General features: G+C 43.0%; 1 protein-coding gene across 2 annotated transcripts; it reads left to right on the top strand.

Annotated features, from left to right (window-relative positions):
* The first annotated feature begins 36 nt into the window (after positions 1-36).
* COQ10B (coenzyme Q10B) lies at positions 37-19817 on the top strand. 2 transcript variants are annotated; one of them, XM_012454064.3, is made up of 5 exons: positions 37-209; positions 6116-6265; positions 9043-9235; positions 15551-15652; positions 18172-19817. In XM_012454064.3, the coding sequence occupies exons 1-5, from the start codon at positions 100-102 to the stop codon at positions 18337-18339; spliced, it is 723 nt and encodes a 240-aa protein (XP_012309487.1). In that variant the 5' UTR covers positions 37-99; the 3' UTR covers positions 18340-19817. The 2 variants fall into 2 exon arrangements, with proteins under 2 accessions (XP_012309487.1, XP_064229282.1); XM_064373212.1 differs by lacking the exon at positions 37-209 and adding an exon at positions 4646-4765.
* Positions 19818-26794: the final 6977 nt, after the last annotated feature.

Genomic DNA, 26794 nt, shown 5'->3' with positions numbered 1-26794 from the left:
GGCTGGAAGACAACGGAACCGGGCGGCCGGGCCAGACCAGAGGAGGGCGGTGCTGCTGGGCCGGTCCGGGAGTTGACGACCGGCTTCGGAGAGTCTATCATGGCAGCTCGGACTGGTCAGACGGCCTTGAGAAGGGTGGTCTCGGGATGTCGTCCGAAGTCAGCGACGGCGGCCGGCACTCTGGCTCCGGCGCCGGTGCGGAACGGCAGGTAATGAACAGCGACGGTGGGTGCCGCTACGAGAGTAGTTTTCCAGTCTGGTTGCCGAGTTGGGGGACTGGAAGGATTTTGGGGCGAGGCACAGCTGGACTCGGTGCATTTTCGTGTCTTTAGAGGAGAAGGCTCTTTTGCATTTGGCAGTTGAGGGACTTAAGAGCTGCGCGCATCACCGTGGGCGCAAGGCGGCTGTGTTCATGGTTCGTTTCCCTCGCGACAGGCAATGAATTTTCGGCGAAGCGACTTTGGAAGCAGTTTGGCCATTGGTGCCTTGGGGCTCTTCCGGTCTCCTCCCCTGTAGCCTGTTGCTACTGCTGTTGGAAAGTTTTAACTTTGCGCAGAAGGGTTGCTGGCTGTTGGCTGTATGGGAGTTTGGTTTGGCGGTGAGCCCCCATCTCTGGTTCCTTCTGCCTGCCAGATGGTCAGATTCCTTTTTCCCAGTTTCTGATAGAGTGCTTTGCCGTCGCTATTTAGTGCTTACAAAACTAAATATAGCCAACACAAGAGACCTGGAATTTTTCACTCTGCTGTAACTTACAGGTCCTGTAACCTTGAATCGTAGTCTGCTTTCCATTTTCCTGGTTGGTTCATTTTTTGGGTGGGAGTAGAGATGGAAGCCGGGACTTGGATACCGTACTTGTACGACTTAGTTTCTTTTTACTGGTAACATTGTAATATTCTTGAAAATTAAACTTAGTGTGTTTAAAATGAATTCAGATGTACAAAGTACGAAGTGAGGAGAGAAAAATCTGGTTGAGCCCCAGGACATTTAGATTAAATGAAGATCCAACCCTCCTGGAATCGAGGAAATAAAAACATTTTAAAAAAAAATTCAGTGAAGAATTTTTAAAAACAACAATAACCTTACCAAATCCAAATTCCTTTAGACAAATGTTGAATAAGACAAATAAAATCATAAAATTGCTCCTGCTTTAGGAAATAACCTCGAAAAGTAGTTTCAAGTAGAATAAACCCATCATACTTTAGATCTGTTTGTATTACTCTTATAAAATGTCTTTCAAATAAACAAAACTGTTACTTTTGAGAAAAATACAGTTGCTTTGGTGATTAAATTGAGGCTTCAGTTCCAAGATAGATACTGTTTATAATAATGAGGGAGGCAGTTTGAGTTCATTTCCAGTGTTAAGCATCAGATTCTGACCTTTATTATACTTAAGTATTTGAGAGAGTAGTACTGGAAGACGAGTGACAAAAAAGCTGTCCACCATGTGGTCCAGTGGTCCAGTATTGATTTCTTGCTTTAACTGTATATGAATGTGTGTCTCCTCATATTGTAGTTTAAGACACAGTCTTCCTGACAGTGCAAGAAAATAGCTGTGCTGTCCAGGGCACTGCAACTATAGCATGCAAATTGATCAGAAAATTTCCTATTAGTTTGCTTTAAAGACAGGTGTTTTCCTTAGGATTGTAATCAGATTGTGTAAGGGTATTTTTTTGGTAGGCTGGGAAGCAGTACATGAACCTTTGTACCAGGTTCATGTATTGACTAACAGTAAATACATAAACCTTTATATACAGTAAAAAGTCAACCAGATACCCAGTTCACCTCTTTAGAAGCAAAGGTCTTATCTTTTTTTAAGCAAAGGTTTCAGCACTATTCACAGTAGCCAAGATACGGAATCAACAGGTGTCCAACAACAGATGAATGGGATTGAGTGCAGTGGCTCACGCCTGTAGTTCCAGCACTTTGGGAGGCTGAGGCAGAAGGATTGCCTAAAGTCATGAAACCTGCCTGGACAACGTGGCAAAACCTTGTCTCTACCAAAAAATATGTGTGTGCGTATACACGTAGATATATAGAAAAATTAGCTGTGTGTGTGTGTGTATGTGTATATGTAGAAAATATGCATATATTTATATGTAGAAAATATGTATATATTTTCTACATACACATATGTGTGTATATGTAGAACAATTAACTGCCTGTGTGGTAGTGCAGGCTTGTGGTTCCAGCTGCTCAGGAGGCTGAGGTAGGATCATTTGAGCCCAGGAGGTTGAGACTGCAGTGAGCCTTTATTGGGCCACTGCATTTATGCCTGGGCAACAGAACCAGACCCTGTCTCAAAAAATGAAACAAACAAGGCTGGACACAGTGGCTCACACCTGTAATCCCAACAATTTGGGAGGCTGAGGCAGGAGGATCACTTAAACTCAGGAGTTTGAGACCAGCCTGGGCAACATAGGAAGACCTTGCTTCTGTATGTAAGTAAAAAATTGGCAGGGCTTGGTGGCATGTGCCTGTGGTTCCAACTACTTGGGACCTGAAGTGGGAGAATTGCTGGAGCCCAGGCAGTGGAGGCCGTGGTGAGTCATGACTGTGCCACTACACTCCAGTCTGCGTGACAGAGCGAGACTGTGACTCAAACACAACAACAACAAAACAGATGAATGGATAAAGAAAATGTGGTATATATATTAATACACGATGGGAATACTATTCAGCCATAAAAAAAGAATGAAATCCTGTTATTTGCAGCAACATGGATGGACTTGGAGGACATTTGTTAAGTGAAACAAGCCAGGAACAGAAAGTTAGACATTGCGAGTTCTCTCTCATATGTGGAAGCTAAAAAAAGTTGATCTCATAGAAGTAAAAAAGTAGAACAGAGGATACTAAAGATTGGGAAAGCTGGGAGAAAGGGAAAGATAGGGAGAGATTTGTTAAAGGATACAAAATTAATGCTAGATAGGAGGAATATGTTTCTAGTATTCTGTACCCACAGTTCCCAACCTTTTTGGCGCCAGAGACCAGTTTCGTGGAAGACAGTTTTTCCACAAATAGGGGTGGTGGTGGGAGATGGTTTCAGGATGAAACTGTTTCACCTGAGCTCATCAGGCATTAGTTAGATTCTCATAAGGAGCAAACAACCTAGAGTCCTCGCATGCACAGTTCACAATAGAGTTCTGGCTCTTAGGAGAATCTGATGCCACTGCTGATCTGACAGGAGGCGGAACTCAGGCTGTAATGCTCACCTCCTGCTGTGCAGCCTGGTTCCTAACAGACCTGGGTATTGGAGACTTGTCTTCTATACCACTGTAAGATGACTATAGTTAACACTAATAGATAGTTTCAGATAGCTAGAAGGAGGATACTGAATGTTCCCAATGCAAAGAAATGATGAATGTTTGAGATGATGGATTACCTGATCTGATTACTATATAATTACCCTGATCTGATCACTATACATTGTATGTATTGAAACATAGAATTATGCTCTTACTGTTATTATAAAATCAACTACTACTTGTGGTGTCCCGGAAAATTTAGAATTCACAAAGCCATCTTGCTTTTTTATATTTTCATGCTTGAAGTGTTACTTATAGCTGAAAATATAAGAATCTTAGAATCTTAAAAGGGCCTAATAAGTTCGCCTATATACAATTTATGTTTCTTTTCCATTACATTTTAACAAATAGTCATGTAGTATTTAGCTAAAGTAAATTCATTGACCTCTATTTGATTTTCTGTGTAATAAGCCTGTTCAATTTTTATAAATAGCTGCAAAGTTCTTTATTGTATTATAGAGCCCAAATTTGTCTCCCTCTAATTGAGATTTTGTTTTACACTTTGGGGTCATATTTCTTTTTCTTGGAGACAGAGTTTCGCTTTGTTGCGCAGGCTGGAGTGCAGTGGAGTGATCTTGGCTCACTGCAACCTCCGCCTCCTGGGTTCAAGCAATTCTTGTGCCTCAGCCTCTTGAGTAGCTGGGATTACAGATGCCTGCCACCACCTCTGGCTGATTTTTTTGTATTTTAGTAGAGACGAGGTTTCAACATCTTGCCCAGGCTGGTATTGAACTCCTGAGCTCAGGCATTTTGCCTGTCTCAGCCTCCCAAACTGCTAGGATTACAGGTTTGAGCCACAGCACCTGGCCTTTTTCTTTTTTTTCTTTTTTTGAGATGGAGAGTTGCTGTCACCCAGGCCGGAGTGCAGTGGTGTGGTCTATATATGTATATGTATTCATATATATAAATAAATGGAGTGAGGCATTAAATCCTACTAATGCCTATGTGTATTCGCATATACATACACACACATAGTTATTACATGTGTACATACTTCTTTTCTCTCTTTGCATGGCTAACTCCTTGTCCATTATTTCTCAGCTGAAATCTCTTAAGGGTTCCTAGGTCAGCCTGTCTAAATGAGGTCCTAATTACACCTCCCCTCTACCCCCATTTCTTCTTCAGTACTTTCTTGAATCTTCAACTAGAATGCAATCTTCATAAGGCTTATGTTTGTTCTAGTCACCATTATATCCTTATTACCTAGCATAGTCTGACACACAATAGGAGTTCAGTAAATGTGTGGATAATTTAAATTGAATAATCCTGGCCAACACATGACTAGCAATGACTAATAGTGTCAAATACTTATGTAATAATCTTTTTTTTTTTTTTTCTGAGATGGAGTCTTGCTCTGTCAGCCAGGCTGGAGTCCAGTGGCGTGATCTCAGCTCACTGCAGCATCTGCCTCCTGGGTTCAAGTGATTCTCCTGCCTCAACCTCCCGAGTAACTGGGGCTACAGGCACGTGCCACCATGCTCAGCTAATTTTTTGTATCTTTAGTAGAGACTATCAGGAGATAGTCTCAATCTCCTGACCTTGTGATCCTCCTGCCTCAGCCTCCAAAAGTGCTGAGATTATACGCATGAGCCACCACACCCAGTCAGTTATGTAATAATCTTATTAGAGAAAGTTTAAAATACTTAGGTAGCATATATTAGGCATTTGTACATAGAACCTCAAACAATAACATTCTAGTTAACTAGACATATTTTTACATATATGCATTGACATGGAGACTGGAAGGTAAAGGAGAACAGAGCAGCAGTTGGTTTTTGTTGGGACAGAGTCTTACCCACGCTGCAGTGCCATGGTGTGTTCATAGCTCATTGCAACCTCAAACTCCTGGATTCAAGTGATCCTGCTGCCTCAGCTTCCTGAGTAACGGGAAGTACAGGCATATGTTACCATGCCCGGCTCATTTTTTTTTTGTAGAGACAGGCTCACTATGTTGCTCAGGCTGGTCACAAACTCTTGGCCTCAAGGGATTCTCATGCATCAGCCTCCCAAAGCATTGGGATTACAGGATTGAGCCACCATACTTGGCATCAGTACTGACAGGACCACCAGATCTCTGCCAAGAGATTTGAAACCTAATTTTAAGTCTCACTGGGGTGGATCAAGAATTAAGAAACATCTATGGATCCAGCTGGGAAAACAACATGGGTAGACAACACAAATTGGACAATAGATTTGTGTATCTAGCAAAGCTTATGGCAATAGTAAATTGTAACACATGACTACAGAGTGAAAGCCAGCTTTCTGAGAGAGATACCTTTTTTTTTTTTTGAGACGGAGTTTCGCTCTTGTTACCCAGACTGGAGTGCAATGGCACTATCTCGGCTCACCGCAACCTCTGCCTCCTGGGTTCAAGCAATTCTCCTGCCTCAGCCTCCTGAGTAGCTGGGATTACAGGCACGCGCCACCATGCCCAGCTAATTTTTTGTATTTTTAGTAGAAACGGGATTTCACCATGCTGACCAGGATGATCTTGATCTCTTGACCTCGTGATCCACCCGCCTCGGCCTCCCAAAGTGCTGGGATTACAGGCGTGAGCCACCGCGCCCGGCCTGAAAGATACCTTTTATGCCAGAAGCTTCTAACCTAACTAAGCTGTTTTTAGGGTTTTCTTTTTTACAGTGCTTAAGAAGCTATACTTTTTATGTGCCCGTGTGTGTGTGTATTTTTTTCAGGAACATTCTGAAGTTGCAAAGCCTTCTGAAGTGTGATAATTACTTTACAGTCTCTCTAATTTGTGCTTCCTCTTAATTTTTACCGTCACTCTAAGTCAGGTAATTTTTTTGTCTTTTCAGATATTTAGCTTCTTGTGGTATACTGATGAGCAGAACTCTTCCACTACATACCTCAGTTTTGCCTAAGGAAATATATGCAAGAACTTTCTTCAAAATTGCTGCACCATTAATAAACAAAAGGAAAGAATATTCAGAGAGAAGAATTTTAGGGTTTGTATATAAGAATTCTACTAAAAGAGCATGTTCATAATTTTCTGGGGGATATCCTGCCTCTTTCTCTCTGGATTATCTTCTTATAGACTAACTCTGTTTTTTCTAGGTTGGCCTTTTTCTTTTTTTCTTTTTTGTTTGCTTTGAGACGGAGTCTTGCTCTGTCACCCAGGCTTGAGTGCAGTGGTGCAATCTTGGCTCACTGCAACCTCCACCTCCTGGGTTCAAGCGATTCTCCTGCCTCAGCCTTCTGAGTAGCAGGCGCGTGCCACCATGCCTGGCTAATTTTTGTATTTTTAGTAGAGATGGGGTTTCACTACGTTGGCCAGTCTGGTCTTGAACTCCTGAACTTGTGATCCACCTGCATTGGCCTCCCAAAGTTCTGGTTACAGGTGTGAGCCACCGCTCTCAGCCTAGGTTGGCCTTTGTCATAGCCTTTGCTATTTTACAAATATTTGTTGAATGAATATAATTATATGGTAACTTTTTAGTATAGACTTAAATCTTTGACGTTGTTTTCTATAGTAGCAACATTACTGATACATTGGGCCATATTTTTAGATAGCTTCCTCATGTACAGACATACATAGATAAGTACATACATACTAAAGCTCCTCATCTAGAGCCTTTGGTAAACTGTTCCTGTAAAGGGAAAAAAAGTAACTATATTAGGTTTTGTGGGCCGTAGGGACTGCTCAGCCACAGTCCAAAGGCAGATATAGATAATATGTAAATAAATGGGTGTGGCCACATTCCAGTAAAACTTTATTTACAAAAACAGGTGATGGACCAGGTTTGGCCCCTGATCTAGGGGTAAATAGAGCAGATGATGAAGACACTACAGTTCTGCTAAACCAGAAATACACCATCCCTCCTTAGGGGAATTTCTACAAGTGGCTCTTAATTCCCAATTGGCCATTAAGTATTATATGAAGCTTTGTAAAAGTACATTTATTAATTTTACTCATTAGCTTTTGTTCTTCTTATTTTTCTATAGTAAAAGACTTAACAGCATTGTTCATTAAGTTTGATTTTATTAACTAGTCTCAGTAATAGTTAAGGTAATGCTAACAGTCATATAGATAATACCCAAGAGTTTTTTTTCTCATGTAGAGTTCAAATGGGTGTTCCCTCTACTCCAGTCCAAGTAGTAACTCAGAAACCCAGGCTCCATCCCACTTTTGATCTCTGTAATTACTTAGTCTTCAGAGTGTTAATCACATTGGTCTGGAGTTGACACACAACACCTCCTCCCAGATATTACTAGCAAAAGCTAGTTGTGACCCCATCTAAATGCAAGGGGAATGGGGACTGGGAATTGTTGCTCCTGATAGGCAGGCTTTTAGCAACAGCACCATGTAAAAGGAGTGCAAATCTGGATAGACATCATTGCCACAGATGTTACCTGTTAAAAAGAGAAATGATAGGGCCGGGCGTGGTGGTTCACGCCTGTAATCCCAGCACTTTAGGAGGCCAAGGCTGGTGAAACATGAGGTCAAGAGATCGAGACCATCCTGGTCAACATGGTGAAACCCCGTCTCTACTAAAAATCCAAAAAATTAGCTGGGCATGGTGGCACGTGCCTGTAATCCCAGCTACTCAGGAGGCTGTGGCAAGAGAATTGCCTGAACCCAGGAGGCGGAGGTTGCGGTGAGCCGAGATTGTGCCATTGCACTCCAGCCTGGGTAACGAGCGAGAAACTCCATCTCAAAAAAAAAAAGAGAGAGAGAAATGGCTGGGCGCGGTGGCTCACGCCTGTAATCCTAGCACTTTGGGAGGCTGAGGTGGGTGGATCACCTGAGGTCAGGAGTTCAAGACCAGCCTGGCCATCATGGTGAAACCCCATCTTTAAAAACAAAAGAGAGAGAAATGGCGGTCAGGCGCAGTGGCTCACGCCTGTAATCCCAGCACTTTGGGATGCCGAGGCGGGCAGATCACGAGGTCAAGAGATTGAGACCATCCTGGACAACATGGTGAAACCCCGTCTCTACTAAAAATGCAAAAATTAGCCAGGCATGGTGGCATGCGCCTGTAGTCCCAGCTACTCGGGAGGCTGAGGTGGAAGAATCGCTTGAACCCGGGAGGCAGAGGTTGCAGTGAGCCAAGATTGTGTCACTGTGCTCCAGCCTTGTGACAGAGCAAGACTCCTTCTCAAAAAAAAAAAAAAAGAAATGGCAACTAAAAAAATAGTGATTTAGTCTGCTTTGTGTGTGTGGGGTGGGGTGGGGGGTGGGGAGAGGATACAGGGACTTACTCTGTAGCTCAGGCTGGAGTGCAGTGGCATGATCTCGGCTCACTGCAACCTCCATCTCCTGGGTTCAAGTAAATCTCATGTCTCAGCCTCCGAGTAGCTGGGGTTGCAGGCATGTGCCACCACACCTGGCTAATTTTTGTATCTTTAGTAGAGATGAGGTTTCACCATGTCGGCCAGGCTTGCCTCAAACTCCTGACCTCAGGTGATCTGCCGGGCTCAGCTTCCCCAGCCACTGTGCCTGACCATACTCTCAGTTTTTAAATTCTGGCTAGTAAAATTTTAAAAACTACTTCTTTAGATCAGTTTTAACCTGTGAGATACCAAATTATGATCTCTGCCATATATATGTTTATTTAGAGACCTTTTATTTTCTGTCTTTCTTTGAAGTCATTGATTCCAGAATGTGGTTCAACATAAGTATTGAGATTTGTTTATCATACACAGTAAGTTTTATTCATATTCACTTTAAAGTATGCATATACCATATAACTAAATGGAGTTAACACCTCTTTTTTTATTTAAGATATTCAATGCAGGAAATGTATGATGTAGTATCGGGTATGGAGGATTACAAGCATTTCGTTCCTTGGTGCAAAAAATCAGATGTTTTATCAAAGAGATCTGGATATTGTAAAACACGATTAGAAATTGGATTTCCACCTGTGTTGGAGCGATATACATCAACAGTAACCTTGGTGAAGCCTCATTTAGTAAAGGTAATAGTTTTGTTTTTTGTTGTTTTCAAATATTCCTCCAAATATTAACTCTGTCAAATGGGTTAAAATGTAATAGCCTAAAAAAATTTGTTTGAGCTAATAGGAAGAGGGGAAAAAAATTATTTATTATGTCTCCTGTGTTACTTTATACAATATTAGCATTATTCCTTCCAAATAGAAGTTAGAATATAATATGGAAATGGGAAACTTTTCCTTTTTTTTCCCCTTCTGTTGAGGACTACTGACCCACAGGACAGTTCAGTTGGGCCACCTAAGTGGGAAATGTTTTAATTTATTTAATTTTTGCCCTGTTTTAAAATATGAATTAAATACTTTAGCATTGAGGGAAGAATAAATTTGTTTACTAAATATATATTCTTTAAAATTAAAGAAGGAATGGTGGGGAAGAGGGAGGGAAAAAGAAGTGGTGAGAGGATAAAGAAACGTAGAAAAGATATAGGCCAGGCACAGTGGTTCACGCCTGTAATCCCAACACTTTGGGAGGCCGAGGTGGACAGATCATGAGGTCAGGAGTTCAAGACCAGCCTGACCAATGTGGTGAAACCCCATCTCTACTAAAAATACAAAAATTAGCATACCCCATCTCTACTAAAAATACAAAAGATATAGGCCAGGCACAGTGGTTCACGCCTGTAATCCCAACACTTTGGGAGGCCGAGGTGGACAGATCATGAGGTCAGGAGTTCAAGACTCCTGACCAATGTGGTGAAACCCCATCTCTACTAAAAATACAAAAATTAGCCAAGCGTGGTGGCGCATCTCTGTAATCCTAGCCACTCAGGAGGCTGAGGCAGGAGAATTGCTTGAACCCGGGAGGCGGAGGTTGCAGTGAGCTGAGATCATGCCACTGTACTCTAGCCTGGGCGACAGAGTGAGACTCTGTCTCAGAAAAAAAAAAAAAAGGATATGTCAGGAGGCTGAGATGAGAACCCAAGAAGTTGAGGCTGAAGAGAGCTGTGATTTTGCCACTGCACTTCAGCCTGGGCAACAGAGTGAGACCCTGTGTCAAAAAAAATAAAAATGAGGCTGGGCGCGGTGGCTCATGCCTATAATCCCAGCACTTTGGGATGCCGAGGTGGGTGGATCACGAGGTCAAGAGATCGAGACCATCCTGGTCAACATGGTGAAACCCTGTCTCTACTAAAAATACAAAAATTAGCTGGGCGTGGTGGCGCGCGCCTGTAGTCCCAGCTACTTGGGAGGCTGAGGCAGGAGAATTGCTTGAACCCAGGAGGTGGAGGTTGCAGTGAGCCGAGATCGCGCCACTGCACTCCAGCCTGGGTAGCAAGAGTAAAACTCCATCTCAAAAATAAATAAATAAATAAAATAAAATAAAAATAAAAATGAAAAGAAAAGGTATAAATATAAAAATACTGTCAGGGTGCAGTGGCTCACACCTGTAATCCCAGCACTTTGGGAGGCTGAGGCGGGTGGATCACCTAAGGTCAGGAGTTAGAGATCAGCCTGGCCAACATAGTGAAACCCCATCTCTACTAAAACTCAAAGAAATTAACCAGGTGTGGTAGCAAGTACCTGCAATTTCAGCTGCTTAGGAGGCTGAGGCAGGAAAATCACTTGAACCCAGGAGGCAGAGGTTGCAGTGATCTGAGATCACGCCATTGCACTCCAGTCTGGGTGACAAGAATGAAACGCCGTCTCAAAAAAAAAAATTGTCTGGGCTTGGTGGCTCACACCTGTAATCCCAGCACTTTGGGAGGCCGAGGTGGGTTGATCACAAGGTCAGGAGTTCAAGACCAGCCTGGCCAACATGGTGAAATCCTGTCCCTAATAAAAATATAAAATTAGCCAGGCATGGTGGCAGATGTCTGGAATCTCAGCTGCTTGGGAGGCTGAGGCAGAGGCAGAGAGTTGCTTGAACCCAGGAGGTGGCGGTTGTGGTGAGCCAAGATTTCACCACTGCACTCCAGCCTGGGCAACAGAGTGAGACTCTGTCTCAAAAAATGTATATGTATAAATATTGTTGAGGTTATCCTGCCAAGTACTCTTACATTATGTTAATCATCTTATGCTTGTCAGAGGAAGATATATGTGTAGAAAAGGGTACCAACCTTAAAAAGGCAGAATTCCATGGAATAATGCATATTTCTTTTACATTCCTATTTTGGAGTGGCCAAAGATCTTTAAAGCTGAATTACTTTGCCCACATGATTTAATGATGATACATTTATTAGTAACTGGCCAGAGCTAAATACCTTAGTCAGCTCTGTGTTAGACATTGAAGGGGGTGCAGCTCTCAGTATGCTCTTTCTGGTGCAGCTAGAAAGAGAAAGAGAACACTGTCACTGTCCAGTGAGGCTAAGACCCTAGAGTCTGCCCTCTTCTTAGCCTCAAAACTTGAATTCCACTTAAAATGCTGTGGACTAGGATTTTGCTATTATTACAAATGTTTTCACCTGCTTGCCTCATTGTTTTAGAGTTTTTTAAACTACTGTCTCTCATAATAGCCAACATTTATTGAGCCCTTTTACTGCTTTAGTTGAATTACTCAAGTTTTCACAACAGCCCTTTGAGGTTCAAGGGTCATTTATTTTAGAGTTGAGCAAACTGAGGCTTAGAAGAGATAGAGAACTTGCTCAGGGTCACAGAGCCAAGACCCTAGCTGTCTGACACCAGTGAATATTGCTATAATCTTAATTTTTTTTCTATTTCCTGAGCTCAGTTTACCATTCAGTCTCTTAGAACTTAAATCTTAATATATTATGCTGCTTCTAACTAAAAGAACTCTAAATAAATCTCATTTCTTCCTCACTCTCTACCTTTCTTCCCTCCTCTGCCTTGTTTTTTGTTTGTTTGTTTGTTTGTTTGATTTTGTTTTTGTTTTTTTCAGACAGAGTCTTGCTCTGTTGCCCAGGCTGGAGTGCAGCGGCACAATCTCAGCTCACTGCAACCTCTGCCTCCCAGGTTCAAGTGATTCTCCTGCCTCAGCCTCCCAAGTAGCTGGGATTACAGGCTTGCGCCACCATGCCTGGATGATTTTTGTATTTTTAGTAGAAATGGGGTTTCTCCATATTGGCCAGGCTGGTCTTGAACTCCTGACCTCAGGTGATCTGTCTGACCTGGCTTCCCAAAGTGCTAGGATTACAGGTGTGAACCACTACACCCATCCTGTCTCCGCTGCCTTCTTAAGACCTACAGGGAAAACTAGGTGTGGTAGCATGCACCTGTAATCCCAGCTACTCAGGAGGCTGAAGCAGAAGGATTGCTTGAGCCCAGGAGTTTGAGGTTGTAATGTACAATGATCATGCCTGTGAACAGCTACTGCATTCCAGCCTGGGCAACATAGCCAGTAAAACTTCATCTCTGAAAAACAAACAAACAGGGTGGGTGCGGTGGCTCACGCCTGTAATCCCAGCACTTTGGGAGGCCAAGACAGGTGGATCACCTGATGTCAGGAGTTCCAAGACCAGCCTGGTCAACATGATGAAACCCCATCTCTACTAAAAATAACGAAAATTAGCCTGGTATGGTGGTGTACACCTGTAATCCTAGCTACTCAGGAGGCTGAGGCAGGAGAATCGCTTGTTGCCCAGGCTGGAGTGCAGTGGTGTCCGGGCTAGGTTCTGGATTTTATTTATTTATTTACTATTTTTTATTATTATTATTATTATTATTATTATTATTATTATTATTGAGGTGGAGTTTCCATCTTACTGCCTAGGCTGGAGTGCAATAGCGCGATTTCGGCTCACTGCAACCTCTGCCTCCCGGGTTCAAGAGATTCTCTTGCCTCAGCCTCCTGAGTAGTTGGGATTACAGGCATGCGCCCCCACGTCCGGGTAATTTTTTTGCATTTAGTAGAGAAGGGGTTTCTCTATGTTGGTCAGGCTGGTCTTGACCTCCTGACTTCAGGTGATCCACCCACCTTGGCCTCCCAAAGTGTTGGGATTATAGGCATGAGCCACCATGCCTGGCCAGGTTCTGAATTTTAATATCCAATAGACAATACAGTAAAAATTATTATTTATCCAGTACTATAAAAATTATAAGAGAACAGAAGCCATGTGACATTTTCTGTGAATTATTAGCTGACCAAAACATGCCTGTCACTTAATATGTCAGTAATTCTAGTCTACACAAATTTTTAATGACCAGAAGCCCTTGAATATTTTTAGAGAGGCAACAGTTCAGTGACTCTTACTGCCTGGTTCATGATATAAACATTTTGTATGGATTAATTTATATATTGATCTATGTCAGCTCACCCAGAACAGCCTATAGTAGGTCATCATCATGACAACTTCTACTGTTCAGTATCTCTGCTCTTAGAAATGAGGTCTTTGGCAATACTGTTCCTGTCAAAACATAACAGTAAAAATCCATGCATCCTTGAGCTAGATAATTGGAGTGAGTGAAATATTGCCCGATATGCATAAAAATAATGAGAGGAAGGTGCTGTGTTATAGTGAGTACTCCCAAAACCTGTTTCTCCTTTAGTGTTAAATTTCCTATAAACTTCTTAAATGATTGTAAAGAAGGGCAGAATGTATTATCCTAAAGTTGGACAACTGAAATAACAAGATTTTATTATATACTCTTGATGCTCTTAAAAATTACTTGTGCACTTCAGGAATACTCTGGATTATTTGTGCAGGTGAGGTGGCTCATGCCTGTAATTCTAGCACTTTGGGAGGCCAAGGCAGGAGGTTCTCTTAGCCCAGGAGTTCAATACCAGCCTGGGCAACATAGAGAGAACCCAGCTCTACAAAAAATTTTAAAAATTAGCTGGGCATGGTGTCACATACCTGTCGTCCCAGCTACTTGGGAGGCTGAGGTAGGAAACCAAATAAAAAGCTGAGTGCCACTCAAGGTCATAACTAGCATAATCAGTCCTAATAGTGAACTAGTAACTATGGTTCTGGTTACCATTTTCACATTGCAGATGGCAACTCTTTCATGGGTCTCAATAATTTTTTTTTTTTTTTTAAGACAGTGTCTCTAGGCCGGGCACAGTGCCTCATGTCTGTAATCCCAGCACTTTGGGAAGCCGAGGCAGGTGGATCACTTGAGGTCAGGAGTTCAAGACCAGCCTAACATGGCAAAACCCTGTCTCTACTGAAAATAGAAAAATTAGCTGGGTGTGGTGGTGGGTGCCTGTAATCCCAACTACCTGGGAGGCTGAGGCAGGAGAATCACTTGAACCTGGGAGGCAGGGGTAACAGTGAGCCAAGATGGGTCATTGCACTCCAGCCTGGGCAACAAGAGCAAAATTCCATCTCAAAAAAAAAAAAAAAAAAAAAAAAAGACAGTGTCTCACTCTGTCGCCCAGGCTGGAGTTCAGTGGCATAATTATAGCTTACTGGTGCCTCGGTCTCCTGGACTCAAGCAGTTTCCTCACCTCAGCCTCCTGAGTACCTGGGACTACTGGCATGCATCACTACACCTGGCTAATTTTTTAATTTTTTCGAAGAGTCAGGGAATCTCGTTCTATGGCCCAGGCTGGAGTGCAGTGGCATAATCATAGCTCATTGCAGCCTTGAACTCCTGAGCTCAAATGATCCTCCCACCTTGGCCTCCCAAAGTGATGGGATTACAGGTGTGAGCCACCACATCCAGCCACAATAAGTATTGTTTTAATGATACAAAATGGGAAATACCAAGATGCACTGCACATACTATGGTTAAGTAATGTGATTCAATGTGTGCATCCTGAATATAAAATATATGTGTGCACTGGAAAAAATCAGAAAGAAATGGATCAGGGTCAAGGGCCACGACTACACATTTAAGGAAACTAGATAGAGGCCTCTAGTAATAAGGACCAAATTGAAGGAAAGAGTGTACGTGATTAATAAGACATCAGTCTTTGAGTAGGAGAGAATTATGTAATTGTGCTAGGAATCTGTACCAGGTACCTTATTAACATTTCAGCAATCTCATGATACAAAGTAGGTATTATTTTACAGATTAAGGAAATAGTGTACGGGGAGTTAACTTGTTCATGATCACTTATATGTGGCAGAACTGGAAATAAGCTTCCAAAAAACTCCCTATTTTGCTGCTAGAGGAAGGAAATCTAAGTAGCAAAGCAGATGTTAGTAATGGAAGAGAAAACAACTGGCAATCTTGGCAATCCCTGCAGGAAGAAAAAATGGCTAGTATTGTCAAGATATATTACTTCCTAGTACCAAGCAAAAATTAGATATCTTTATCTCCTATGATCTGATATATAAAAATTATTACTTATGAAAGAAATCAGCCTCAATCATACAGTCTTAGATTCTGGCCAGAAGCAAAGGTATTTAACTGTGGTTTTATTTTTTCATTTTGTTCTAGGCATCTTGTACTGATGGGAGACTTTTCAAGCACTTGGAGACTATTTGGCGTTTTAGCCCGGGTCTTCCTGGCTACCCAAGAACTTGTACCTTGGATTTTTCAGTAAGTCTCTATAAAGCCCTTGATTTGTTCCACATATGAGGTAAAGTTGGTAAAAAGGTAATTATGTTTTAGAACACAGAGGCCATAATTACATTGAATACCTTTTTCTGCATAAATGCTAATGAGCATTTCTTTTTTATTCTATTTCATGCAACCTCGAATATTCCTTCATTCTCTACTTTGTTTTTTACAAATCTGTAGATTATAAGATTCATGCCATGACTTTACTACCAGCTTAGTAACAGTTTTGAACTTAATAATAGTTTTAAATTAACACCAAATGAAGGAACACATTGCATATTCTATGCAGAAACAGGTTAGGTACAGTAGCCCCTGCCTGGAATCCAAGCACTTGGGAGTCTGAGGCAGGAGGATTGCTTGAGGCCAGGAGTTTGAGACCAGCTTGGGGAAGACAGTGAGACTTTGTCTCTACTAAAAATAAAATTAGGCCTGTGTAGTGGTGCCCACCAGTAGTCCGATTGCATGAATCCAAGGGTTCTAGCTTGCAGTGAACTATGATCATGTCACTGCTCTCCATCCTGGGTATCAGAGTGAGACCCTGTCTCAAAAAAATTTAATTTGGCCGGGCGCGGTGGCTCAAGCCTATAATCCCAGCACTTTGGGAGGCCGAGGCGGTTGGATCACGAGGTCAAGAGATCGAGACCATCCTGGTCAACATGGTGAAACCCCGTCTCTACTAATACAAAAAATTAGCTGGGCATGGTGGCCTGTAATCCCAGCTACTCAGGAGGCTGAGGCAGGAGAATTGCCTGAACCCAGGAGGCGGAGGTTGCAGTGAGGTGAGATTGCGCCATTGCACTCCAGCCTGGGTAACAAGAGCGAAACTCCGTCTCAAAAAAAACAAAAAAAAAAGAAACCCTGTCTCTACTTAAACTACAATAATCAACTAGACGTGGTAGTGGGTGACTGTGGTCCCAGCTACTCCAGAGGTTGAGGCAGGAGAATTGCTTGAACCTGGGAGGCAGAGGTTCCAGTGAGCCGAGATTGCGCCATTGCACTCCAGCCTGGCCAACAGAGCAAGGCTCTGTCTCAAAAAAAAAGTTAGACCACCTACATCATCTGCCCTGTGGGTCAGGCACCCATGTGCATGCACACTTGCAGCCTCCTCTTTCTGCTGGTGCTTCTCATGGGAATGATACCTATGAGAGGGATCACTTCTCTTCCTTATTTCCTTTGGTCAGATAGGATGGATCTAAAAGGGGCACATTAGTAAGAAAGCAGAGTGATAAATGTATACAGCAAAGCTTTCTTCCAGTCTTACTACGAAGCATACTTTTCCCCTTAATGAGATTTCACTGGCCTTATTTATGTAAGCTTTTTGTGCCAGCAGTTCTGCTTGTTGCAGTAAAGAAGATTCCCTTTTCGGGGGGGGACGACTAAAAATCCCACCTATGTACATCCACACAGCTCTACTCTAGATACCCAGTTCACAATGTGAACACCACTGTCCTAAGTGGAGATTTAGTTTATTTTATTTATTTTTTCCTTTTGTTTGTTCCAATTGTTATTCCTGGAACTGTAAGAGATTTAATGTTAAAAAAATCTTAGGCCAGGCGAGGTGGCTCACTCCTCTAATCCCAGCACTTTGGGAGGTTGAGGCGGGCGGATCACGTGAGTTTGGGAGTTCAAGACCAACCTGACCAACATGGAGAAACCCCATCTCTACTAAAAATAGAAAAAAATCAGCCAGGTGTGGTGGTGTATGCCTGTAATCCCAGCTACTCAGGAGGCTGAGGCAGGATAATCACTTGAACCTGGGAGGTGGAGGATGCGGTGAGCCGAGATTGTACCACTGCACTCCAGCCTGGGCAACACAAGCAAAACTCCTTCTCAATTAAAAAAAAAAAAGTCTTTTGGACCAGGCACAGTGGCTCATGACTATAATCCCAACACTTTGGGAGGCCGAGGCGGGTGGATCACAAGGTCAAGAGTTCAAGACCAGCCTGGCCAACATAGTGAAACCCCGTCTCTACTAAAACAAAAATTAGCCAGGCATGGTGGCAAGTGCCTGTAGTCCCAGCTACTCGGGAGGCTGAGGCACAAGAATCGTTTGAACCCTGGAGGTGGAGGTTGCAGTGAGCCAAGACTGCACCACTGCACTCCAGCCTGGGCAACAGAGTGAGACTTTGTCTCAAAAGAAAAAAAGAACCTTTCTGGCTGGGTGCAGTGGCTTATGCCTGTAACCCCAACACTTTGGGAGGCTGAGGTGGGCAGATCACATGAGCCCAAGAGTTTGAAACCAGCCTGGGCAACATGGCAAAAACCCTTCTCAAAACAAAAATTAGCCATGTGTGGTGGCATGCGCCTGTAGTCCCAGCTACTTGGGAGACAGAGGTGGGAGGATTGCTTGAACCCAGGAGGTGGAGGCTGCCATTAGCCGTGATTATGCCACTGCACTACAGCCTGGGCAACAAAGTGAAACTCTGTCTCTAGGAAAACAAAAAACAAAAATGCAAAAAATAATTTGTTCTAAAATAATTTTCAATATTTTTCTACAGATTTCTTTTGAATTTCGATCACTTCTACATTCTCAGCTTGCCACATTGTTTTTTGATGAAGTTGTAAAGCAGATGGTAGCCGCCTTTGAAAGAAGAGCATGTAAGCTGTATGGTCCAGAAACAAATATACCTCGGGAGTTAATGCTTCATGAAGTCCATCACACATAAATGGAAAGAACAACTGGTGTCACCTACTTCTAGCTTTAGTTTGTTCACTTTTAGGAAGTATTTTCATATGTTTTTTTTGGAAGCCAGAAAGCATTGTTAAACACAGCTTTGGTTATAAACCTGCACCATTGAAACTTTGCACATAGAATATAGACTCTTACATAGAATTATTTCTTCAATCAAGTATAATTCAAAGTAATATGGACATTATTATATTCTGCATTTACAGTAATGGGATGTCATCACCATTGCTAGAATACTGACATGATTCTTCTGAGCAGAAGTTGAAACTGTAAATTTAAACCTTTTAATTATCACCTTACCTGAAAGAGGTTAGTTAAGATATTCACGCAGTATGTATTGTATTAACCATATCATACTTAAGTTATTAAATTCAGACTATTTGTAACTTATTGTTATAGGGCCTGCTGGCTTAGGATATTTGAGTAATCACGTATTTAAAGTAAAAACTTTGGGCTGGGTGCGGTGACTTAACGCCTGTAATCCCAACACTTTGGGAGGCGGAGACGGGCAGATCACTTGAGGTCAAGAGTTTGAGACCAGCCCGCCCAACATGGTGAAACCCTGTCAATACTAAAATTAGAAAAATTAACTGGGTGTGGTGGCACACATCTATAATCCCAGTTACTTGGAAGGCTGAGGCACAAGAATTGCTTGAACCCAGGAAGGGGAGGTTACAGTGAGCCAAGATTGCGCCACTGGACTCCAGCCTGGGTATTTTTGACTTAAAAAAACTGTTTATTGGCCAGGTGCAATGGCTCATACCTGTTATCCCAGCACTTTGGAAAGCCAAGGCAGGCAGATCACCCGAGGTCAAAAGTTTGAGAGCAGCCTGACCAACCTGGCGAAACCCAATCTCTACTAGAAATTTAAAAATTAGCTGGGCCTGGTGGCAGGCGCCTATAATCCCAGCTACTTGGGAGGCTGAGGCAGGAGAATTGCTTGAATCCTGGAGGCAGAGGTTGCAGTGAGCCAAGATCGTCCTGCTGCACTCCAGCCTGAGCAAGAGGGAGACTTTGTTGCCAAAACAACAAAAAATACTGTTAATGAAGGTTCCCTGGGACTTTTGATATTTTAAAAATTGTTCTTATGAATAGTAGATAAATTCAGTGCCATGATGAGGTTAGCTCCCAGATAAATACTGAATTTTTTTTTTTTTTTTTTTTGGTGAGCGGTCCAGAGCTTTAAGCTACTTTTCCAGTGGTTTGCCACCTTCTTCGAGGTAGTTTGGCTGCTCTTTCAATAATGCTCATTGTGTGTCAAAATTTGTCTATAACAGTAGCCAACAGATGAAGATAAGTTGGTTGATAACGTCTCTAGCACTGTGCACCCCTATTTTCTATTTATTGTATATACTCACTTTCCATAATGTGTTTCAAACTGGGATTTTTTAAAAAACAAATGTATGGACCGAAGTTGAAGTAGTAACATAATAAAGTTAATTTGTTTATTTTTTACACAGTTAGTTTGGTTATTGAAATCTTCCTATATTGCAGCTGGGCCGAGTGCAGTGACATTTACAACTAATTGATCACAACCAGTTACAGATTTCTTTGTTCCTTCTCCACTCCCATTGCTTCACTTGACTAGCCTTAAAAAAAAAAAACTTCCTATATTGCTTAAATGTGTATTTGCATAAACATAGTAAAGTGTTGTTACAGCATTTTATGTCTTTAAAATATCTTCATAGAAACAGACTTTGACAAATATAAGCAAAATTCAATTTTCACTGGGCGCAGTGGCTCACGCCTGTAATCCCAGCACTTTGGGAGGCCGAGGCAGGCAGATCACAACATCAGGAGTTTGAGACCAGCCTGAACAACATGGTGAAACCCCGTCTCTACTAAAAACACAAAAATTAATCCGGATGTGGTGGCCTGCGCCTGTAATTTCAGCTACTTGGGAGGCTGAGCCAGAAGAATCGCTTGAACCCAGGGGGCAGAGGTTGCAGTGAGCTGCACTCCAGCCTGGGTGACAGAGCAAGACTCCATCCTCCCATCTCAAAAAAAAAAATTCGGGGCCGGGCGCAGTGGCTCATGCCTGTAGTCCCAGCACTTTGGGAGGCCGAGGTGGGTGGATCACGAGGTCAAGAGATCGAGACCATCCTGGTCAACATGATGAAACCCCGTCTCTACTAAAAATACAAAAAAGTGGGCCGGGCGCGGTGGCTCACGCCTGTAATCCCAGCACTTTGGGAGGCCGAGGCGGGTGGATCACGAGGTCAAGAGATTGAGACCATCCTGGTCAACAAGGTGTAACCCCTTCTCTACTAAAGATACAAAAAATTAGCAGGGCATGGTGGCGCAGCCTGTAATACCAGCTACTCGGGAGACTGAGGCAGGAGAATTGCCTGAACCCAGGAGGTGGAGGTTTCGATGAGCCGAGATCGCGCCATCGCACTGCAGCCTGGGTAACAAGAGCGAAACTCCGTCTCAAAAAAAAAAAAAAAAAAAAAAAGTTAGCTGGGCGTGGTGGCGCGTGCCTGTAGTCCCAGCTACTCTAGAGACTGAGGCAGAAGAATTGCTTGAACCCGGGAGGCGGAGGTTGCAGTGAGCCGAGGTCGCGCCACTGTACTCCAGCCTGGCGCCTGGTGACGGAATGAGACTATGTCTCAAAAAAAAAAAAAAATTCAATTTTCCTTTAACCAGTTATTGATCTCCTTCCCTCCTGTAGCTACATACCAACAACCCTCTGGCATTAAACTTCCAACGATAGTGCTATTTGTCTCCTCAGATCAACAAGGGACCTCAGTAATTAGTTCTTTATATAAGGATATATGTACATTAATTTATTTAATAAATCTGTTTTGAGTACCTGCTTTCTCTCAGATACTGGATATAGAGTGGTGAAGGATTCATACCAGCCTTGACTCATGAGGAGCTGGGTTGTGCTTTCACACAAGGTAAGCAGTATCTTTCCACTTAACAGATGAGCTATCTGCCCAGAGCATAAGTAGCTTGTATATAATTACATACCTTTTTAAATAAGAAAGTGTTTTTGTTTTTGAGACAGAGTCTCACTCTGTCATCTAGGCTGAAGTGCAGTGGCACAATCTTGGCTCACTGCAACCTCCACCTGCCGAGTTCAAGCAGTTTTCCTGCCTCAGCCTCTTGAGTACCTGGGGACTACCAGTACACATCACCATGTCCAGCTAATTTTTGTATTTTTTGGTGGAAGTGGGGTTTCACCATGTTGCCCAGGCTGGTCTCAAACTCCTGACCTTAAGTGATCTGCCCACCTTAGCCTCCCAGAGTGTTGGGATTACAGGTGTAAGCCACTGCACCCAGCCACAAAGTTTTTTTTAAACGGCAAGATCATTTGAAGTGTTTTAAAAGTAAGACTCAGACATTTTATTCTCTGTATACTGTATTCTCTTTTTTAAAAAAATTATTTATTTATTTTTAGAGACAGGGCTCCCTGTGTTGCCCAGGCTGATCTCAAACATCTGGGCTCAAGCTATCCTCCTGCCTCGGCCTCCCAAAGTGTTAGGATTACAGGCCTTAGCCACCATGTCTGGCCTGTATTCTCTTTTGATGGAAATAGGAACCCATACTTTATCACTCCTTTTATAAATGCCAGCCAGGTACAGTGGCTCACACCTATTTTCTTAGCACTTTAGGAGGCCAAAGCGGGTGGATTGCTTGAGCCTAGGAGTTTGAGACCAGACTGGGCAACATGACAAAACCCCATCTCCACAAAAAATAGAAAAATTTAATATTGGGATGGACGCAGTGACTCACACCTGTAATCCCAGTACTTTGAGAGGCCAAGGCGAGTGGATCACATGAGGTCAGGAGTTCAAGACCAGCCTGGCCTGCAAAGCCCCAGGATCCATTTGTTAACACTCAAATGACCACGGTGTTTGTTATATAAAGGGAACATTGGAGTTAACTATTAAAACACTATTAGTAAACTTTTGAAAATGGCATCTGGCCAGTCAAATCTGAGGGGAAATCTGGGGTTGCTGGATAAGATTTTTCTCTTCATGGGAGGATCCTTCAAAGAGAAATTCTCCTTGGTTTTTACTTGATTGAGAACATGAAGTTTGTAACTACATCTGCCATCTTTTCACTATGAGGAAGAGCCAAGATAATTCAGAGAAGCCAGATCAGAATTCCAATATCATTCAGGGTGAATGAACCAACTCTTTAGTTGCCAACTTTGCACTTCTGGTCATGTGAGATAACCGACTTTCTAGTGTTGAAGCCACTTTTAGTCGGGTATTAGCGGTTACTTACAGCCACCCTTCTGCCCCAGTCTGAACTGGTTGCTGTCCAGTGTGTTACACAGCTATAACTACAGAGCTCCCTTGCAGTTATCCTAGGATTTCTCTTCCTCTCTCCTCTTCAGAGCCTGCTATTTCCTAAATTTTTGGCTTCTTCTTATTTTGATGTGCTCTCTCAAAATGCCAGAGCAAATCCACTAGTGGCTTCCTAAGAAAGGGCTAGTGAGAGATAATTTTTTTCTTTTTTGAGACTGAATGTCACTCTGTTGCCCAGGCTGGAGGGCAGTTGTACGATCTTGGCTCACTGCAACCTCCACCTCCCAGGTTCAAGCAGTTCTCCTGCCTCAGCCTCCCAAGTAGCTGAGACTACAGGCACGTGCCACCACACTTGGCTAAATTTTGTATTTTTAGTAGAGATAGTTTCACCTGCAAGTACTAAATCCTATACCACCTTAGTTGTTATTCCTTCCCCTTAGTTTTTCTGGAATTCCTGAGGATGGAGATACACACACACACACATATACGCATATATATACACATATATATATAAATGTCAGAGAGGCTTTGGAGCAGGGAGTGGAATGATTTTATAGTTGACCCTCTTTGAACAAGGTTGGTTTGAACTGCATGGGTTCACTTATAAGCGGGTTCTTTTTTTTTTTTTAATTTACACCACATGTGCCAGCCTCTCCTGCCTCCCCTTCCAACTCCTCTACCTCTTCTACCCTTAAGACCAACCCCTTCTCTCTCTCCTCCTGCCTCAGCCTGCTGAGTAGGGGGAACTACAGGCATGTAACACCACACCTGGCTCATTTTAGTACTAATTTCTAGAACTTCAGAGACTAGATTAGGCAACTGAGTTTAGCCCCAAGTTTAGAACTTCCTTAAAATTTAGCATAAACCAATGAGCACCCTGGCAAAGGGAAATCAACACTGAGTTGTTTTTTTTTTTTTTTTGAGACGGAATCTGGCTCTGTCGCCCAGGCTGGAGTACAGTGGCAAACTCTTGGCTCACTGCAACCTCTGACCCCCGGGTTCAAGCAATTCTTTGCCCCAGTCTCCTGAGTAGCTGAGATTACAGGAACCTGCTACCATTCCTGGGTAATTTTTTTGCATTTTTAGTAGAGATGGGGTTTCACCATGTTGGCCAGGCTGGTCTTGAACTGACCTCAGATGATCTACCCACCTCGGCCTCCCAAAATGTTGGGATTACAGGCATGAGCCACTGCACCCAGCTGTGAGAGCTGAAATTTAGAGTCCATATGTGTCTGAATATGTCATTGCTTCATATTCCTACTTGGTTGGAGGGACAAACATTCAATCCAGAGCTGTTAGTAAGGGGCTGGAGATCCCACAGTTTAAAATGTAAGCTTGTCCTTAATCTATCTTTAGCTTCCTGTTGTTGTATTACAGGCTCTCTTTCCTCTCTGTTTCCTCGGGCCCAGAGTCTTGCCTATTCGATTTCCAGAGAATTAGCCTCCAGTTTCCTAGGAGCAGCCAAGTCAGTCAGTCACCTGATGATGTGGGAAAGCGGAGCAGACCTGGGGGTCCAATATCTCAGTAATGTCCTTCCCCTGATTTCACCTAAACTACTGACCCCCTAATTTCTTGGGAAGTTTTGTGAGGTGATTAACTTACTTCTTGTATTTCTTCCTCAGGCTCTTAAGTTGTAACTTGCCCAACTCTACTAAGTCAGTTCTCGTTTATCCATCCATTTTCTAACTTCCTGAAGATTCATTAGCATCCCTCTTCTGTAGTTGTCTCCTCTCCTCTTTGCAGTTCATTTCATTACTGTCTGTTCAGTGGAATTTTGAGAAGAATCGGTAATAAATAAGGGTGGTGAACATACTAGTTTTTATAGCATTCCCACTCACATTTTAAATTTTACTTTATTTATAATATTTTTGGAGACAGGGTCTCACTCTGTTCCCAGGCTGGTGTACAGCGGTGCAGTCATGGCTCACTGCAGCGTCAACCTCCCAGGCTCAAGTGATCCTCCCACCTCAGCCTCCCCGGTAGCTGGGACTACAGGCATATACCACTATGCCTGGCTAATTTTTTTAGTGATGGGGTTTCACCATGTTGTCCAGTCTGGTCTTGAATTCCTGGGCTCAAGGTATCCTCCTACCCAACTTCCCAAAGTGCTAGGATTACAGGTGTGAGCCACTGTGCCCAGCCCCCACCCACATTTTTTAAACCTTATTTTTCATCTCCTTTTGACCATTGGGTTTGCCACTAATTCTCCCGAGTGTAGGGTACTGCACATTTACAACATACCTCTCCGAGTCAAGTCATGGGTGCTGTCATTCCCCAGAGTCTTTTTTTCTTTCTTTTATTGGGATTGTATCAATATGAATCCCCAGAGTCTTTATCTACTCTTCTCTGTTTTCATTCCTCCTGCAAGTACTAAATCCTATACCACCTTAGCTGTTACTCCTTCCCCTCAGTTTTTCTGGAATTCCTGAGGATGGAGATACACACACGTCAGAGGGGCTTTGGAGCAGGGAGTGGAATGATTTTATAGTTGACCCTCTTTGAACAACATTGGTTTGAACTTCATGGGTTCACTTATAAGCGGGTTCTGGCTGGAGTGCAGTGGAGCAATAATGGCTCACTGCAACCTCCGCCTCCTGGGTTCAGGCAATTCTCCTGCCTCAACCGCCCGAGAAGCTGGGACTATAGGCGCGCGCCACCACACCTAGCTAATTATTATTATTTTTTTGTATTTTATTTTATTTATTTATTTATTTTTTTGAGACGGAGTTTCGCTCTTGTTACCCATGCTGGAGTGCAATGGCGTGATCTCAGCTCACCGCAACCTCCGCCTCCTAGGTTCAGGCAATTCTCCTGCCTCAGCCTCCCGAGTAGCTGGGATTACAGGCACGCACCACCGTGCCCAGCTAATTTTTTGTATTTTTAGTGGAGACAGGGTTTCACCATGTTGACCAGGATGGTCTCGATCTCTTGACCTCGTGATCCACCTGCCTCGGCCTCCCAAAGTGCTGGGATTACAGGCGTGAGCCACCGCGCCCGGCCTTTTTTTTTTTTGTATTTTAATATAGTTGGGGTTTCACCATGTTGGCCAGGATGATCTCGAACTCCTGACCTTGTGATCCGCCCTCCTTGGCCTCCCAAAGTGCTGAGATTACAGGTGTGAGCCACCATGCCTGGCCACATTTCTTTAAAAGTTAACATTTCAGCCGGGCACGGTGGCTCACGCCTGTAATCCCAGCACTTTGGGAGGTTGAGGTGGGTGGATCACATGAGGTCAGGAGTTCGAAGCCAGCCTGCCCAACATGGTGAAACCCCATCTCTACTAAAAATAAAAAAAAATTAGCTGGGCGTGGTGACAGGTGCCTGTAATCCCAGCTACTTAGTAGGCTGAGGTAGGAGAAACACTCGAACCCGGGAGGTGAAGATTGCAGTGAGCTGAGATCCCACCACTGCACTCCAGCCTGGGTGACAAGAGTGAGACTGTTTCCAAAAAGAAAAAAAATTTAGGCCGGGCGCGGTGGCTCAAGCCTGTAATCCCAGCACTTTGGGAGGCCGAGGCGGGTGGATCACGAGGTCAAGAGATTGAGACCATCCTGGTCAACATGGTGAAACCCCGTCTCTACTAATACAAAAAAATTAGCTGGGCATGGTGGCGCGTGCCTGTAATCCCAGCTACTCAGGAGGCTGAGGCAGGAGAATTGCCTGAACCCAGGAGGCGGAGGTTGCGGTGAGCCGAGATCGCGCCATTGCACTCCAGCCTGGGTAACGAGCGAAACTCCGCCTCAAAAAAAAAAGAAAAAGAAAAAAATTTAACATTTCTCTGGATATTCACATACTGTGTATACAGCTAACCAATCTAAATATATGGAATTAGTGAAGTAAATTTTCCTGAATATTTAAATATTGCAAGCCCTATTAAAGACTTCTAAATACTTAATTAAAATTACAAATCCAATATATCAAATTATTCTAAATGTTTTAAATGCCTTCCGAGACAGAAAACCCTATAGTATAATAACGGTTGCAAAACAAGCCAACATATGTATTTACATGTGAATAGGATATGATTACTATTTCAGCATTTTTGGATTATTCTTATTAATTCTAAGGTTGCCTTTTTATTTTTTGCCTTTTCCAGTTTTTATTTTTATACTTTCTTTTTTTGTATTAAAAAGAAAAGCATGGCTGGGCACGGTGGCTCTCACCTATAATCCC

Source organism: Aotus nancymaae, unplaced genomic scaffold, assembly GCF_030222135.1.
Source record: "Aotus nancymaae isolate 86718 unplaced genomic scaffold, 86718_ANA_hifiasm-v0.15.2.pri h1tg000008l, whole genome shotgun sequence".
NCBI classification, from domain to species: domain Eukaryota; kingdom Metazoa; phylum Chordata; class Mammalia; order Primates; family Aotidae; genus Aotus; species Aotus nancymaae.
This window is presented reverse-complemented; position numbering and strand designations above follow the sequence as displayed.